The sequence below is a fragment of the Orycteropus afer genome, unplaced genomic scaffold (assembly GCF_000298275.1).
Source record: "Orycteropus afer afer isolate SDZICR_OR568_19922 unplaced genomic scaffold, OryAfe1.0 scaffold00003, whole genome shotgun sequence".
Lineage (NCBI taxonomy): Eukaryota > Metazoa > Chordata > Mammalia > Tubulidentata > Orycteropodidae > Orycteropus > Orycteropus afer.
The window spans coordinates 950,236-967,012 of record NW_006921590.1 but is presented as its reverse complement, the minus strand read 5'-3'; the positions used below and the strand labels follow the sequence as shown (position 1 = coordinate 967,012).

Genomic DNA, 16,777 nt, shown 5'->3' with positions numbered 1-16,777 from the left:
GTGGCTGGTGGGTTTGAACCGCCAGCCGTCTGGTTAGCAGGCAAGTGTCTTAGCCACTATGCTACCAGAGCTCCCTTGAAATACTAGGGGACAATAAATATTAAGTCTCTACCAATTTGATAGTTTAACATGTTTACCTTTTTGTTTTACTGATGATTTCCCTCTCACTAGTACGTTTCACTATCTTTGCCTGTATGTATTATTCAGTTGCTTAGCTAATTCTTTGTTCATTTTTTTCTATAAGGTTGTTCATTTTTACATATTGATTGATTAGAGCTCTCTGCATAATACCCAAATTAATCCTTGATTAGTTATAAGCTCCACAGCTGTTTTTCCAATCAGTACATTCACTGTTTTTGACAGACTTTCCTCAATTTGGTGATCTGAGATTTCAGCACTCTTCAGATTTCACAGACGATTTCTCTCCTAGTTTATATTTGGGAGCATCTAGTAGTGATATTAATTAAACACCCCTTTTCTCTGCCTGCATTTACTGGACATTCCCTATATAATGCATTTAGATATAGAAATCCTTAGAGACTACTTTGTAGCTTGAAAAGTTCATCAGGAAATGATGGTTTCTATAATTGGAGTAATGCATCAAAATGGATGAATTCCAAAATTGTAATAATTTCTGAAATTGTCCTGAGGCAAAATTTGCTCTACTTTCATAAGTGTTTCCATTTTCTTGTTAGGAGGAAGAGACACAATCTGCAATCCAAGTTTAATTTTTCCCTAGGCATAAAGGAGAAGACCTTAGTAATTACTTGTCTTTTTCATCCAACTACTTAGTGTCTTCTTTTCCTATTTTTGCCAGTGATTGCAAAAAAAATGAGGATCCCATAAGGAGAAAATGTTCTCCTTTTAGAAAGGCTTTTCTTAAGCCTTCAGTTCTACTTTTACTTTCACCTCATTCTTTGTATATTTCACAGATTTTCATGATAAAAATATTTCTCACTTACCACTTTTTAGGACACATTATTTTGAATTTGGATTTTGTCCCTCTGTACTATCCATGCTATGGGACTATTACATGTGTACTACAAAACAAATATTTTTCTTATGTAATGAAGGGACTGGATATACAAAGCTACATTTGAAACTTTTCCTTGATGCTTTGTTTGGAATCTGCCTTATATCTCAATATTAACTCTAAACATCAAGATATAGACAGGTGACACAGTGTAGCTAATTTAAGGCTCACTTTTTTAAAGTGAATTACCATATCTAAAATCTTATTTGAGGAGCTCTGGTAGCATAGTGCCTAAGGCACTTGACTGCTAACCAGAAGGCTGGCGGTTCAAACCCACCAGCCACTCCTTGGAAGGAAGGTTGGGCAATCCTACTTCCGTAGTGATACTGCCTCGGAAACCCAAGGAGGGGTCGCTATGAGTCGGGGCCGACTCAACGGCAAATAACAACAACAACAAAATCTTATTTGAGATGATTTAACGTCTCAATAGATAGATGGTGTATCAATGAATGAATGAACTAATAACAGTGATAAATACTGTATGAATATACCAAACCCCTTGCCATCAAGTAGATTCCAACTCATAGCAACCCTACATGAGAGACTAGAACTGGCCCATAGGTTTTCCAAGGCTGTAAATATTTATGGAAGTGGACTGTCATGTCATTCTTCTGCAGAGTGGCTCATGGGTTCAAACTGCTAACCTTCTGGTTGGCAGCTGACCACATTAGCCATTGAGCCACCAGGGCTGCTTAATTGCCATATAATTACTGTAATTATTATTATCATTAGGACAATACTTGCAGGTCCTACATCTTTTTGTCTTCTTTTCCAGTTCTTTTCACCCTATGATAGGGTGAATAATGGCACTCCAGACACACACACATCCTAAATGTGCAGAACCTGTGCATATGTTCCCTTACATGGTAAAAGAGACTTTGCATATGTGATTGATATAAGAATCTTGAGATGGGAGGACTCTCTTGGATGTTTTGAATGGGCCAGATGTAATCATGAAGGTCTTTATAGGAGGGAGGCAGAAGGATCAGAGTTAACATTAGGAGATGTGACGACAGAAGAAAAGAGATTGAAGTGATGTGAAGAAAGGAGGCATGAGCCAAGAAATGCATATGGTTCTAGGAGCTGAAAGAGGCAAGGAAACAGATGGCTCCTGAAGTCTCCTGAAGAATCCATCTCTACTGACCCCTTGATTTTAGAATTCAGACCTTCAGAACTACAAGGAAATACATTTGTACTGTTTTAAGCTGCTAAGCATGTGCTGATTTGTTGCAACAACAATAGGAAAGTAATATACCCACTTTACTCCCATTTTTTTTGTGTAGACCATGCAATTTGTTATTGCCTCTAGAACCAAGCATCTATGGTAATTTTTAACACTTAAACTGCTATGTGGAGTTCCAATTTAAGTTCCTCCATCTTTTTGGAAGAACATTTGTGTAATGATTGTGAGCTTCTAACCTATCAAATGTCTTTGCTACAAAAATGTGAATATAGCCAGTGAAAAGATGGTGTACTTTTTCAGATGGATCACGTTGTCCTTGCAGAAATAAACCCCATCTCTTTGTCACAAGGTAATATTAAATTTAGTTTAAGAGTACAGGCCACATAGATAAGTAAGGCAAGAATTGAGTGATTTTTATGTTACCAACATAGACATATCTGAAAACGCTGAAATTGCTGGAACTATGTTCATAGGTATACATTTATATTTGTTTATTCCAACAGCTATAGAAGTATGTTTCTCTCTTTACAATCTATAACCAAAATCCTCTTGCTATAATGCACAAAGAATTTTTCAAATCCATGGACATTAACTAGGTTTTTTTTTTTTTTTCCTTCATTCCTTAATGGAAAGGGAATTGTGTTTGTTTTTGCTTATAATGCATATCCACAATATAAGAAAATACAAGGAACCAAATGTTCAAAATTGGTCTCAATTAGTCTGTTCACAGAAAGTTTAATTTATGCCTCAGAGAGGGAAACTATTGACTTAAACCTGCATTCTTAAGAATGCCTTCATTCTTCCTTTGCTTCATAATAAAAATATATAGCTTTACTTTTTCTGTTCATGCTAGTAGTTCTGTCTATATCATGAAGAATGCAAATAGATGTTGTGAAAATTCCTGGGTCATCTAAATATTATTTTAGTTGTAAACTAACTGACCTGTTTTTATCAAGATGTACTGAAAAGTCTCTTTCCATTGCTTTCCCTATAATTGGTTCCCATGGGGACCTGCATAATCTATGCTTTCTGATAAAATGGAGACCAATGGGGGAGTTAGACATTATAAAGCAATTATGACTGGGCTAGTCAATAAAACCTCACAATAGCTTATTAGAATGTATTTAACACTTGTTAAAGAGCACAGAGTACAGAAATGATGCTGTTAACTAACTGTATAATTCAGTCATGTTTCTTGGTAAGATAATAAAACTGTTATTTGACCTTTAATACAGACTTTCTCTAGGAGATTATGCAACATAAAGAAATATGCTTACTATTACCACTGAAAGTTTAAAATCACTTCCTCAAAACAAATGAGAATGCCATTGAGTTGGCTTCAACTCGTAGCAACTCCTCCTTGGGTTTCTGAGGCAGTATCACTGCAGAAGTAGATTGCCCAGCCTTCCGAGGAGTGGCTGGGTTTGATCCACCAGTCTTCTGGTTAGCAGTCAAAATGCCTTAGGCACTACGCCACCAGAGCTCCCTATTAATGGGACTGAGTATAATCTTCAGTGGAAGATTCAGACTCTGGATTCAGATAGACTGTGTTTCCATTCACTTACTAATTATGTGATTTTGAGTAAGTTATTTAATGTCACTTTGTTGTTGCTGTTAGTTGCCATCAAGTTTGTTCTAATTCATGGTGAATCCGTGTATGCAGAGTAGAACTACTCCATAGAGTTTCCCAAGCTGTGACTTTTGCAAGCTGATCACCAGTCCTGTCTTCCGTGCTGCCTCTGGGTAGGTTCAAACCCCCAACCTCTTGGCTAATAGTCGAGTATTTAAACATTTGTGACACTCAGGGACTTAATGTCTCTAAGACTTAATCATATAATTCATAAAGTGAGATAATAATGTATCTCACTGAATTGTTTTAGGAATTAAAAGAAATTCTATATCTGAATTGGTCAAAATGGGATATATCATATTATGATAACAAATTTTCAAGTGTCAGTGGCTTAACCACCAAAAAGTGTTATTTATTTTTCATATTTCAACGTTAGGTTGTTGGGGGCTCTGTTGTACACAGTCACTTAGAGAGCCCTTGTTAAAGGAAGCCCTACCATCTTGCATCTGAACCACCTGGAACAAAAGGCCTCCAAGGAAATGAAATGAAGAGGCACATCAGCATTCAAAGCTTGGCTTAGAAGTGACATGTGTCACCTTTATTAGATATAGCCCAGGGAGGCTTAGAAGCATAAGGAAAGACATGGAAGAATGGGTATTTGATAAACATGTCTTTGTCAAACATCTAAAACACTGTGTAATATGCCAGGCACACAGAATAATTCAATAAATATTAGTTGCTATTGTTATGGTCATCATCATCATCATCATCAATATGATTATTTTAAAGGCAGTACAGTTCCTATTTAAGAATCTGCCGCCATTAACTCTATAACATCGGACAAACTTTTAACACACTTCAAATCTCAGTTTCCTCAGTTGTAAGCTAGGTCTCACCTCATCACATTGTTACAGGGACTAAATGAAATGAAGTGCCGCCATGCAATGCAACCTCTATAAAGATAGTGATTTTTTGTTGTTGTGATTGTACATTTTTTCCTCGTAATTTTATCTTTAATTATAACCAAGCAAATGACTGTATGTGTGTGCAAAGGCATATCTAACGTATGGCAGGTATGACACATGCTTTTGGCAGTACTCAAAGGGGATGCCACTGAGTAGTTTTTAGAATGAATACTTTTGTATTTAAGAGCTTCCATGAGTCAAAGCAGACTATGTGATCTTACTGTACTGAGTGTAAAAAGAGAAGAAACAGAAAGAAAAAAAAAATGACTTTGAGCACATCACAGACCAATTTTTACCAGTGAAAAAAAGGTGCTGTTGTAATTTTCATGTAGCACCATAATGGGTTAAGTAAAAGATTATTGAGTTTAACTTATATTTTTTAGCTGATTTAATGGTAAAGTTACCTGAAAGTTGGGTGTCAGATTTTTGGACAGGGACACGATTTCAGTGCTAGCTATTTTCCTTAGATATTCCTTTATGCATGTGCTTTTCATTCCAGTGGTGTGGTGATTTCTTGGCTCATATGTGCATTTATAAACTAACAAAATACTGATTTCCACATTTGGTAGATACATACAATTATTAATCATTCAGTCAACAGGTGTTTATAAGTAATAGTCAAGTTAGACAGGGTTTGTACTCTCAGAAAAATTAAATTATGGGGAAGTAAAGAGGGAAACAGATATTAGTAAAGCAAAAAAGAAAATATGTATTTTCATATCAAGGAGCCCTGGTGGTCCAATAGTTAAACACTCTGCTAACTGAAAGGTCTAACCCATTAGTTGCTCTGTGGGAGAAAAGACTCAGTGATCTGCTCCTGTAAAGATTTAGGCCTAGGAAACTCTATGGGACAGTTCTATACTGTCCTGCAGGGTCATTATGAGTCAGAATTGACTCAACAGCACACAGCAGCAACAATTTCAGATCATGATATTTTCTATGAGTGTACTAAAACGTAGGAGCTCTGGTAGCATAGTGCCTAAGGCACTTGACTGCTAACCAGAAGGCTGGCGGTTCAAACCCACCAACCACTCCTTGGAAGGAAGGTTGGGCAATCTACTTCCATAATGATACTGCCTCAGCAACCCAAGGAGGGGTCGCTATGAGTCGGGGTCGACTTGATGGCACATAACAACAACAACAACATAGTAAAACAATGATTTAGTAAAGACTGTTTGGGGGAATATTATATTTTGGGTGGTCAGAGATGGCCTTTCTGAAGAGACATGGCAGCTGATGTTTGAATATCACAAACGTGTTAGAAAGAAAAGCCTTTCTGCAGGGGAAATTCCAGGTGCAGTGGCCCCAAAGCAGGAGCTACCTTGACTTGTTCAAACCTAGTTAAAGCTGAGTGAATAAGAAAGAAGAATGTGAGAAAGGAGACCATGGAGATAAGGAGGAACTTTTTTTGTGTCTAAAAAGAGTATGTTTTTTTTTAATCCAAATTTGATGAGAAACTATTGGAGGTAGAGGAATATAACCTGGTTTTTGCTTTAGGAAGATCCCTCTGACTAGAAAAATCACTCTGGGCAGAATATTGATCCTAGGAACTATTAGAAAATTGGAAAAGATGGTGGTAGTTTTGAGTGAATTAGGTGGGTGAGAGATGGAGAGAAGTAAGTTATTTGGATTGTATTAAAGATCAAGTCAAAAGATAGATAAGAGTGTGGAGGTGCAGCTATCCAAGGCACAACAGTTTGTTTCCTTTTGCCTGGAGCAACAGAGAAAGAAGGAGACTTAGGAAGAGAAATATATGCAATGTGTGGTTAATTGCCTCTGTGAACAACTGCTACCTCTGCCACAAGGCCAGAAGAGCTTGCCTACCATTGCTGATCATTTTGATCAAAGATTTTTTAAAATGAATCCTGATCAAAGGAAAGGGGCAGATACAGAATAGAATTTCAAATTTCATGGACCTCAGACTTTCAGGAGGCATGGAGAATGGAGGAATTCTTGAAACTATTGTGCTGGGATAATCTTTAAACCTTAAATCAAAAATGTCCCCTGATATCATCTTAAAAGCAAACAACACACACACACACACAGAATCCACATCTGTTGCTGTGGAGTTGATTCTGAGTCCTACTGACCCTATAGGACAGAGTAGAACTACCCTATCTCCCCATAGAGTTTTCCAGGCTGTAATTTTTATGGAAGCATAAAGATTATAGCCTGCTGTAACCTGCTACCTCTTTCTCCTTTGGAGCAGCTGGTAAGTTCAAACTACTGAACTTTTGGTTAGTAGTGAAGCATTTAACCATTGTTCCACAGGGAACCTTAAACCAAATAGTTTAGCTTAAGTAGTAAAAAATCTGCTTTGAGCATTTTTTCCTCTTTTAAGATTTACCTATATGGAATCCAATTAACAATAGCAACTCGAAAGATTAGAAAGGAACCTTATGGGACAGTGAGTTCATGTTAATGGAGGAAGACCACTCAGAAAAGGAGGGTGAGAATGGCTGCATAACTCAGAGAATCTAATCAGTGTCACTGAATTGTATATGTAGAAATTGTGGAATTGGTGTACGTTTTGCTGTGTGTTCTCAACCACAGCAAGACAATAAATAAAAATGTTTGAAAAAGAGAATATGAAGGTAAAGAAAGGAAGAGTAGAATTAGCACTTGAGCAACTGGGTGGATGGTACTGAGTTGAAGAAGAATGAGAGAACAAGCTTTATGGAAGATAACAAAAGTTATACTTTGGGCCTCAATGTTTGAGATACCTCTGAGACATCTAATTGGTTATTGTTTGTATGCTGATCTTTTCATCTTTCATATAACAATGTTATCTTTAAATCCTGTCTATATTTTGGATGACTACTTGTTATGCATACAATTCAGTAATGTCATGAATCAATAAATTTCCTTTTAGGTGTTCTGTTGCAAGAAAGTTTAGAATTTAACTTGGTTTAGAAGTTCACAAATGTCCTTAAGGAAACACTTGATAGAATTTACAATGACAGGCTTTTAAATCTAGGCAAATAAATTCTACTTGTGAGTCAAAAAAGGAAATCTTGTTTACAATGGAGGATTCAGCATGGGCCCAAATGAATTGATTAGACAGGAAAAAAAGAATAGTTTTTAATCATAAAATGTTTGTCTAGCTTCCTTGTTTTAAAGAGTCAGCGTTTTTTCTCCTGATGAAATATAGTATGAAACTTGAATTTTGAGTCCCTTAAGTAGTTTGCTCGGAAGGAAGGTTGGGCAATCCTACTTCTGTAGTGTTACTGCCTCGGGAACCCAAGGAGGGGTCGCTATGAGTCGGGGCCGACTCGACGGCAAATAACAACAAGAACAACAACAAGTAGTTTGCTGTAGTCTACCACACCCATGCCCATTTGATGTAGGTCCCAGGAAGAAGTGAGAGATACAAAAGGCCATAGTACAAGGTACACATGATAACAAGGTTGTTATTGTTGTTATGTGCCGTTGAGTCGGACCTGACTCATAGCGACCCTTCTTTGGGTTTCCGAGGCAGTATCACTATGAAAGTAGATTGCCCCATCTTCCTTCCAAGGAGTGGCTGGCGGGTTTGAACCACCAGCCTTCTGGTTAGCAGCCAAGTGCCTTAGCCGTTATGCTGCCAGAGGCTCCCAAAGGTAGCACATGGTAAATGCATTTTGCATTTGAGGGAAATTCTTGCATGACGTAGCCTTGGGAAAACTTGTTTTGGAGTGAATTAGCCCTGCCCTTATCTTTTCAGTCATGTCTAATAAAATAATTTATTTTAAGCAGGGAGTTCTACCATCACTGATCTAAAATACAGTATTGTGCAAGATACACATTGTATGGATAAAAAATCTGATTAGGTTTGTTTATATGAAATTCCTGCAAGGAGACATTAGCTCTCAGGTTCTGGAATCTTACTCTATGCTTACCAGTTATGACTTTGTATCTCAGGGTCAGAGTTCCAATTTTGGCACACAAACCACTTGCCTTTGGCAGTGGAAGGGTTTTTATTATGGGCATAGATTAAAATTACCCTGGGCCAAAATCTGTAATTGTCTATATTAGGTCTTGGATCAGTGCCATAATACTACTAAAGTGAAGTATCAGTGACTCATTTAAAATTCTCTTTCTTGTGAAGCAGTCAGACTCCTCATTCCATTAAGTCTAGTAAGGGAGGAAAATCTGTGCCCCTCTAGTGTTGTTTTTCAAATAAACCACACTGAGTGCACACAGAGGAAGGTACCTTTTCCCTTTATATTTTGTACACTGCGAGGACACTCATTCTTAATATGAAACAGAACCAACTCTTTGTTCACAGTTTTCCTACGTGTTCTCTATGTCTCTGAATGAAGTAGCACATTGTTTTGCTGATGGCTGTTTAAGGAGGAAGGGAAGGAGAGCTCACTGATGTCCTTCCCTCCAAAGACAGCTTATGCAAGGTCTCGCACAGCAGCCGGCCAGTGCGCACTGGACAGTCCAGTGGTGATACGTTCACAGCCTCTTTCTCTAGTAAGCCCTAGATCCCCTTTCTTCATATGCCTCGATTCTATGAACTGTGCTGCTCAGCATGATTCTAGTGCTGACATACTATGTTATAATTCATATCTAATAACATCCTAGAGATGTCTATTTTGTCTTTCACTTGAAGTCTATGTGTATATTATAGTTACAATATGCTTTTGTTCAGGGATAGCTATATGTTATAGAGTAACTCTTGCAAGGAAAGTCCAGGGGGTTAGAAACTAATCTAGGGATTTTGTGGTAGTTAAGGTTGTATGTCAGCTTGGCTGGGAACTAGATGTAATTATTCCTCATGATGAGATTGGTAATCAACTTCCTGGTGGAATCTGCAGTGAGCAGCTGAGCAGCTAGCTGTCTTAGGGATGTGGTCTGCCTCCAGTATATGAAAAGAAGCTGTGAGAAAGATTTCTAGCTTTTTGGCACACTTGGATCCTGCATGTAGCTGACTTCATTCAGCAGCCTGCCATAATTGGTTGCCCATCTTGGGACTGTTTCTGGACTTGAACTAGTGGCCTGCCATGTTGCTTGATAATCTTTGGACTGTGCCATTTTATTTGTCAACCTTGGCTTTATCAGCCTCAGCAGCCAGTAGCTGCCTGAGTTAAGAGAAGCCTCCAGCTTCAGAGGGCCAAGAACAAGAGGCGGAGCTGAAGCCCAAGTCTGAGGGGCCTTTACCTATTCTCTACAGCTAGCACTTTGAACTCAGACTTCTAGCCTCCTAAACTGTAAGAGAATAAATCCATTTGTTAAAGCCATCCATTTACAGTTTTTCCTGTTAGAGTGGCACTAAAGGATACCTTCATATTTTCTGTGAATTGCTTTAAAATACTTTAGCAAAAAAAAAAAAAAAAAAGTTTTTGATTTGAAGTTATATAAAACAAGATAAGAAAAGTATGAATAATTATTGAAACTCAGTGATGGGAATATAAACAATCATTTTATTATTCTCTCTACTTCTGTGTGTGTTTCAACAGTTCCATAGAGAGAAGTTATTAAATTTTTTAAAAGAAATATACAAGGATGATCAAGAAGTTTCTCTTGAATTTTTGTAAACAAACTTTTGAGAGGCTTTGTTTCATTGAAAACTCTGCTTCAAAAATACATGGGGACAAACTAAAGCTTAGATGGAGAATTAAAGGGAAAGTGTTATAATTCTAAGACACTGTTAAATTTTATGTTTGTGAGTGATGGAATTTAGTCTTTTGAGTGTAACTGAATCAATTTTATTTAAAGAAAAAAATCACAAAATATATTTTTGTGCTTGTTAATATATTTGCAGCCTGCTAGCATAGTGGCTAAGACACTTGACTGCTAACCAGAAGGCTGGCGGTTCAAACCCACCAGCCACTCCTCGGAAGGAAGATGGGGCAATCTACTTCCATAGTGATACTGCCTCAGAAACCCAAGGAGGGGTCGCTGTGAGTCAGGTCTGACTCGATGACACATAACAACAACAACAACAGAGACCATCTGGTATTCTTTTCTTTAAAAATTCAGAACTAAAAAGGTAAAATGAGAATTACACTCAAATGTACTCCTTTTTTTTCAGTATTCTCTTTCATGCACAAACAACACACATATACTCACAAACACACATACATATACTCACGTGCACCATTCTTAGGGTTTCTTCCACTCCTGCCACCAGAAAAGAGAGAGAGTGTGTGTGTTTGTGTGTGTGTATTTCACATTTAAAAGCAGATGAATTTAAGAGTTGTTTTGTAAGTATTATAAGTATAGTATTTGGATAAATCAGGTAATCCATAAAATGTCTTTCAAACTTAGATTTGATGTATGTAATCAGTCCATTATAAAATATGTTGGGAAGGTCCAAATATATTTTTAAAAAATAAACAACAACAATAAAAAAAAGAACTTGTATTTAAAGAAACATTTTTTAAAGTAGGAATCAATTTATAGTAAGTTTTTAGTTTCATGACCATTGCAGTAAAGGTGATGAGTTAGAGTAAATCCCTCCTATGTAACAGAAAAATTCCTTGATTTCCAAAAGAAATACAGCTAGTCAGAGATAATCCCAGAGATTATCTAATCCTAGATCCCAGAGAACAAGGCAAAGTATTATAAAAACAAGAGTCTTTGAAGTATGAGAAACTAAAAATGCTGGGGGAGATAGAATACGAAAAGACAGAAAAAAAAAAAACAGTAAGAATGGAGCAGCCCATTAATGGCATTTCTTTGCTGCTATAAGTCTATTCGAGTAGATTTGTTTCTAATTTTTCTTTTCACCACTCACCTGGTTACGCAGCAGGTGAGTATCCTATTCAATGTCAATTTCCCATGTGTGCAACCAGGTGATTGAGTGTAGATGACTGCCCTGTTCAAAACCAGATTTCCATGTCACAGGGAGCTCTGGTAATAAGTATTTCATCTACTTTCTTCATTACTGTTCACTGAATGTATGAGGATGAATGCTAACAAAGAAAACTGTCTTATGTACCACTTGCATCCTCTCTTCCACTGAAACTAGAGTTCCTTTAAAGCTACTTTATTGCTACTTTTCTGGACTCCTTTCAGCCTACTTGAAGGAAATTCCTGTCTTATTCTCCATTGTTGTTGAGAAATTGGGAACCACATGGAAAAAGGAGGACTTCCACTGATTCTCAGAATAAGGGACATTAGACAGCCTCACCTAGCATCCTCATTTAGATATGAAAAGACTCATGCCCTAAAGAGATTTGCTATCTTTACAAACAAATAAAGCCAAAATCTTTTGGCTAAGGTATTTGACTGCAAACTAGAAGGATGGCAGCTCAAACCCACGAGCCACTCCTTGGAAGGAACATGGGGCAATCTACTCCTGTAGTGACACTGCCTCGGAAACCCAAGGAGGGGTCGTTATGAGTCAGGTCTGACTCAAAGGCACATAACAACAACAACAACAGACCTTGTTTGTTTTTGTTTAACCTTAAAGCCATTTTCTTCATTGGCTGAATTCTTAATTGAGATACACCTTCTCCCTAAGACTCTTTGATGCCACCTCCACCATTTCCCTCCTCCCCCTCCCCTACTAATCTCCAAACTACCAATGCCCTTTAACTCTGGCACAAAAGGGGTAAGATCTTACAATTAGTAGATCTCTGATCTCCTCACCTATACCTTCCCTCCTCAGTCCAGCCCCACCCTTCATTGTTACTTTCTAAAAGGTGCAGTACATTCAGCCTCAGGACTTTTGTACCTCTGACTCTTTGAGTGGAACACCTCGGTGCAATTATCTCCAGAACTTGTTCCCTCATTTCACTTAAGTCTCTGCCAAGCTCTTTACTGATTTTCTAAACTATCACCTCCTGCCTGTCACTTTCTGCTCTTTACCCCGACTTGCCTGTTTTTCTTTTCAGCTCTCCTCACCAACGAAGTAACAGTTGTGATTACTTGTTTATTTATTATCTATCTTTATTATAATATCTGTGATGGCAGAAATTTGCTAGTTTAGTTCTTTGGAACCTGTAGTAAGCCTAACACATAGTAAGTACTCAGTGAATAATTGTTGAATAAATGAATTTCCATCCTTTACAGTTGATGAAAGCCTGGAATTGATTACGATTGTGACAAGGAGTAATAAGGAGGCTATATTTGATATGAAGAACAACATAAAATAAGCTGTAGATTATCAAAAGGAATAAATTATGGTTCTGATTCTTGTTAGCGGTGTATACTCATTCAGTTTACGTCTTCTCTCTAGTCTTTATTTTTTTTAAAGTGAATTTCAACTAAAAAACAGATTATTATGGGGAATAATGGTAACAACACAGTGAAGCATCTAGCAGAATACTTGGCACATAAGAATTTCATCACAAAAATAATAATTACATTATTGACCTCATAAAAGTTCATCTGTTCTATAGAACTTACAGTTCATATCAAATCTTAAATTCCAGTTTACTTTCTCATCATCTTACTATCTGCCAGCTCAGAGGACATTCTAATACATCTGTTTTTATTATATATTGAAAAAGACAGGGCATTCTTCCTGCTGGCAATCTAAATTTAATCTTCTTGGAACCAAGTTCCCATGGGCAAAGTGGTTAATTCTAGATGTGAGCATCCTGCTTAGAACCCAGTCTCCCAGGGCAACAACCAAATGAGCAACTCAGGATGTGAATTCCCTTCAGCAGTCCTCCCATCTACTTCTGGAGTCCTAAATGCCTCAGAGTAGTAGCCAAATGAGACTATAACATGACAATTTCCAATACCAAGTGTGATAGTCGGAGCTGTGTGTCAACTTGGCTGGACCTCAGTTCTGTGTGGTTGTTCCATGATGGGATCGGATGACTGTGTTCAGAGTGGCCAATCTGTCAGGGGAATTTCCCTAGGGGTGTGGCCTGCTTCCAGGATATCCTGGGACATCCTGGGGAGAGAGACATTCTTCTGTGGGTTGGGATTCTGTTGTGCTGCTTACAACTTTCCGTGAGTGAGCAGTCCACCATTCGGCCTGGGGATCTTGGATTCATCATTCGTTGGAGTCAACAGCCAGTGTACTGCCCACCAGCCTTGAGCTTCTCAGCCCCCTGCAGTTGCAGAAGCTAAGAACAGCCTCTAGCCTGGCCTTTGCTCCAGGGACTTTGGACTTGGACTTGCCGGCTTCTATACGTTTGTGAGCCATTTTCCTAAGATAAATTTCTCTCTCTCTCTCTCTCTCTCTCTCTCTCTCTATATATATATATATATATATATATATATATAAGCTTTGCTGTTTTTTGTTTCTCTAGAGAACCCAGTCTAACATATTTGGTACTGGAAGTGGTTCTAGAGAGACAAAATCATAAGGATGGACTTCCTAGATTGGTTCTCCAGTTTGATTAATTTTGATGACACTAGCAACTCTACGTCTGCTAGTAAAGAGGGCCCTTCTAATTTGTGGCGTGAGGTGGCAAAATTAATACATGCAATAGCACCACCAATAGATCAAGTACTTGTGAGAAGTGACACTCTGGGTGATCGGATATTTGATAGTTTTCTGCAATTTTGTCAGAATGAGGAGTATAAGGAAGCTGGTTGGTTGGTCCTACTTACACTGGATAAATTGGTGAAAGAGCGAGTTGAGCTCAAAGCTGCTTAAGCGCCGCATGAAAGACCTCAATGCTTCCAGCTATGCTCTGAAAGAAAGCCTTATAGCTTCTACTAACAGAGCTGATATAGCTGAAAACCAAACCCAGAGTCTTATTGTAAAAGTAGCTGAATTACAGTGCCAGCTAAATTGCCAATGCAGAATGGTGTCTGCCATTAAATTGAGGGCATTGATTGGAAAAAAAAATGGGATCCTGCAACCTGGAATGGGGACATGTGGACAGATGATCAGGAAGATCAGGATATGGAGCCTGTAAATTCTGTTGAATCCCTCCCATCTGAACAGATTACTGTAAAACCATTATTCCCTCCCCCTGGTGATGGGACTAGCCAAACCAGTCCTGCTGGGTCTTTGTTTGAGGCAGAGGCCATGGAAGACATTCCTGAATGCTCTCAGGAACTGCCTCAAACACCTACTGTTTTTACCAGACCCATAACTAAAGTCAAGTCCAAGCAAGCCCCAAGAGGTGAAATAGAAAGTGTGACTGAGGAGGTGATACACTATACCTGAAAAGACTTACTTGATTTTGCTAACATGTACAGACAGAAACCTGGAGAATATGTATAGGAATGCCTGAGGGTGTGAGATAATGGTACAAGGAATGTAAGATTGGATCAGTCTGAGTTTATTGACTTACGCCCATTAAGTATAGATTCTTCATTCAGTGTCTCAGCTCCAGAGGTTAGGAAAGGATCTAATAGTTTATTTGGTTGGCTTACTGAGGCATGGATTATGCAGTGGCCTACCTTAAGTCAGGTTGAAGTACCAGACCTGCCTTGGTATAATGTAGAAGAAGGTATCTAGAGGTTTAGGGAAATTGGCCTATTAGAATGGATTTATCAGATTAGACCCTTAGAGCCAGAAATGGAGAGTCCAGAAGACATGCCTTTCACCAGTAACATGAGGAATAAATTTGTGAAGGGAGCTCCACCATCCTTGAAGACTGCTGTGATTGCTATTTTATGTAAACCTGATTTGACAGTGGGAACTGCCCTAATTGAACTAAAACACTTAACTACGATGGGGCTGACTGGACGCCGTGGTAGTAGGGGCCAAGTGACAGCAGTTAATCGACAAAGGCAAGGTGGGTGTGGTTACCATAATGGACAGCAGAGTCAGAACACTAATCAGAATAGTCTGACTCGTGTGGAATTATGACATTGGCTACTTGCTCATGGTGTTCCTAGTAGTGAAATACATAGCAAGCCTACTAAATATTTACTTGATCTGTATAGACAGAAGAATTCTAGGTCACATGAACAGCAACCTAGATTCAGTCACCAGAATACAGAGTTACGACCTCTCAATCAATTCCCAGACTTGAGTCAGTTTACAGACCCACAACACCTTGAATGAAGGGGAGGCCAGGTCCCTTTGAGGAAGGACCCGACTACATTGCCAAAAATCTATAATGTCAATCTTTCTCCTAGCCTTCCCCAAAGGGATCTGAGGCCTTTTACGAGAGTGACTGACTCTGAATTGACACTAATTCCAGGAGACCCAAAGCATCATTTTGACCCACCAGTCAGGGTGGGGGCATATGGAGGTCAAGCTATTGATGGAATCTTAGCTAAGGTGCGTCTCACAGTGGGTCCAGTGTGTCCCCGAACCCATCCTGTAGTGATTTCCCCAGTGCCAGAATGCATAATTGGAATAGATATACTCAGCAATTGGCAGAATTCCCACATTGGCTCTCTGACATGTGGAGTAAGGGCTATTATGGTAGGAAAAGCCAAATGGAAGCCATTAGAACTGCCTCTACCTACAAAAATAGTAAACCAAAAGCAGTACCACATCCCTAGAGGGGTTGCAGAGATTACTGACACCATCAAGGACTTGAAAGATGCAGCGGTGCTGATTCCCACCACATCCCCATTTAATTCACCTATTTGGCCTGTGCAAAAAAACAGATGGTCTTGGAGTATGACAGTAGATTATCATAAATTTAATCAGGTGGTGACTCTAATTGCAGCTGCTGTTCCTGATGTGGTTTCATTGCTTGAGAAAATTAGTACATCTCCTTGTACTTGGTATGTAGCTATTGATCTGGCCAATGCCTTTTTATTGATACCAATTTCAAAAGACCATCAGAAACAGTTTGCCTTCAGCTGGCAAGGCCAACAGTATACTTTCTTAGTCTTTCTTCAGGGGTATATCAACTCCCCAGCACTATGTCATAATTTAGTCCATAGGGATCTTGATTGCCTTTCCCTTCCACAAACATCATACTGGTCCATTATATTGATGACATTATGCTTATTGGACCTAGTAAAGAAGAAGTATCGATGACTCTAGACTTATTGCTGAGAAATATGCATGCCAGAGGTTGGGAAATTAACCCAACAAAAATTCGGGCACCTTCCACCTCAGTGAAATTTCTAGGGGTCTAATGGTGTGGGGCATGTTGAGATATTCCTTCTAAAGTGAAGGATAAGTTATTGTGTCTGGCTTCCCCCACAACTAAAAAGGA

General features: G+C 38.6%; 1 protein-coding gene across 1 annotated transcript in view; it reads left to right on the top strand.

Annotated features, from left to right (window-relative positions):
- Positions 1-16,777, top strand: part of RBMS3 (RNA binding motif single stranded interacting protein 3) — a 1,212,798-nt gene that overhangs the window by 965,281 nt on the left and 230,740 nt on the right. The window contains exon 11 of the mRNA XM_042780448.1: positions 9,731-9,741. Coding sequence (XP_042636382.1) covers positions 9,731-9,741 — 11 coding nt within the window. The remainder of the gene's footprint in view (positions 1-9,730; positions 9,742-16,777) is intronic.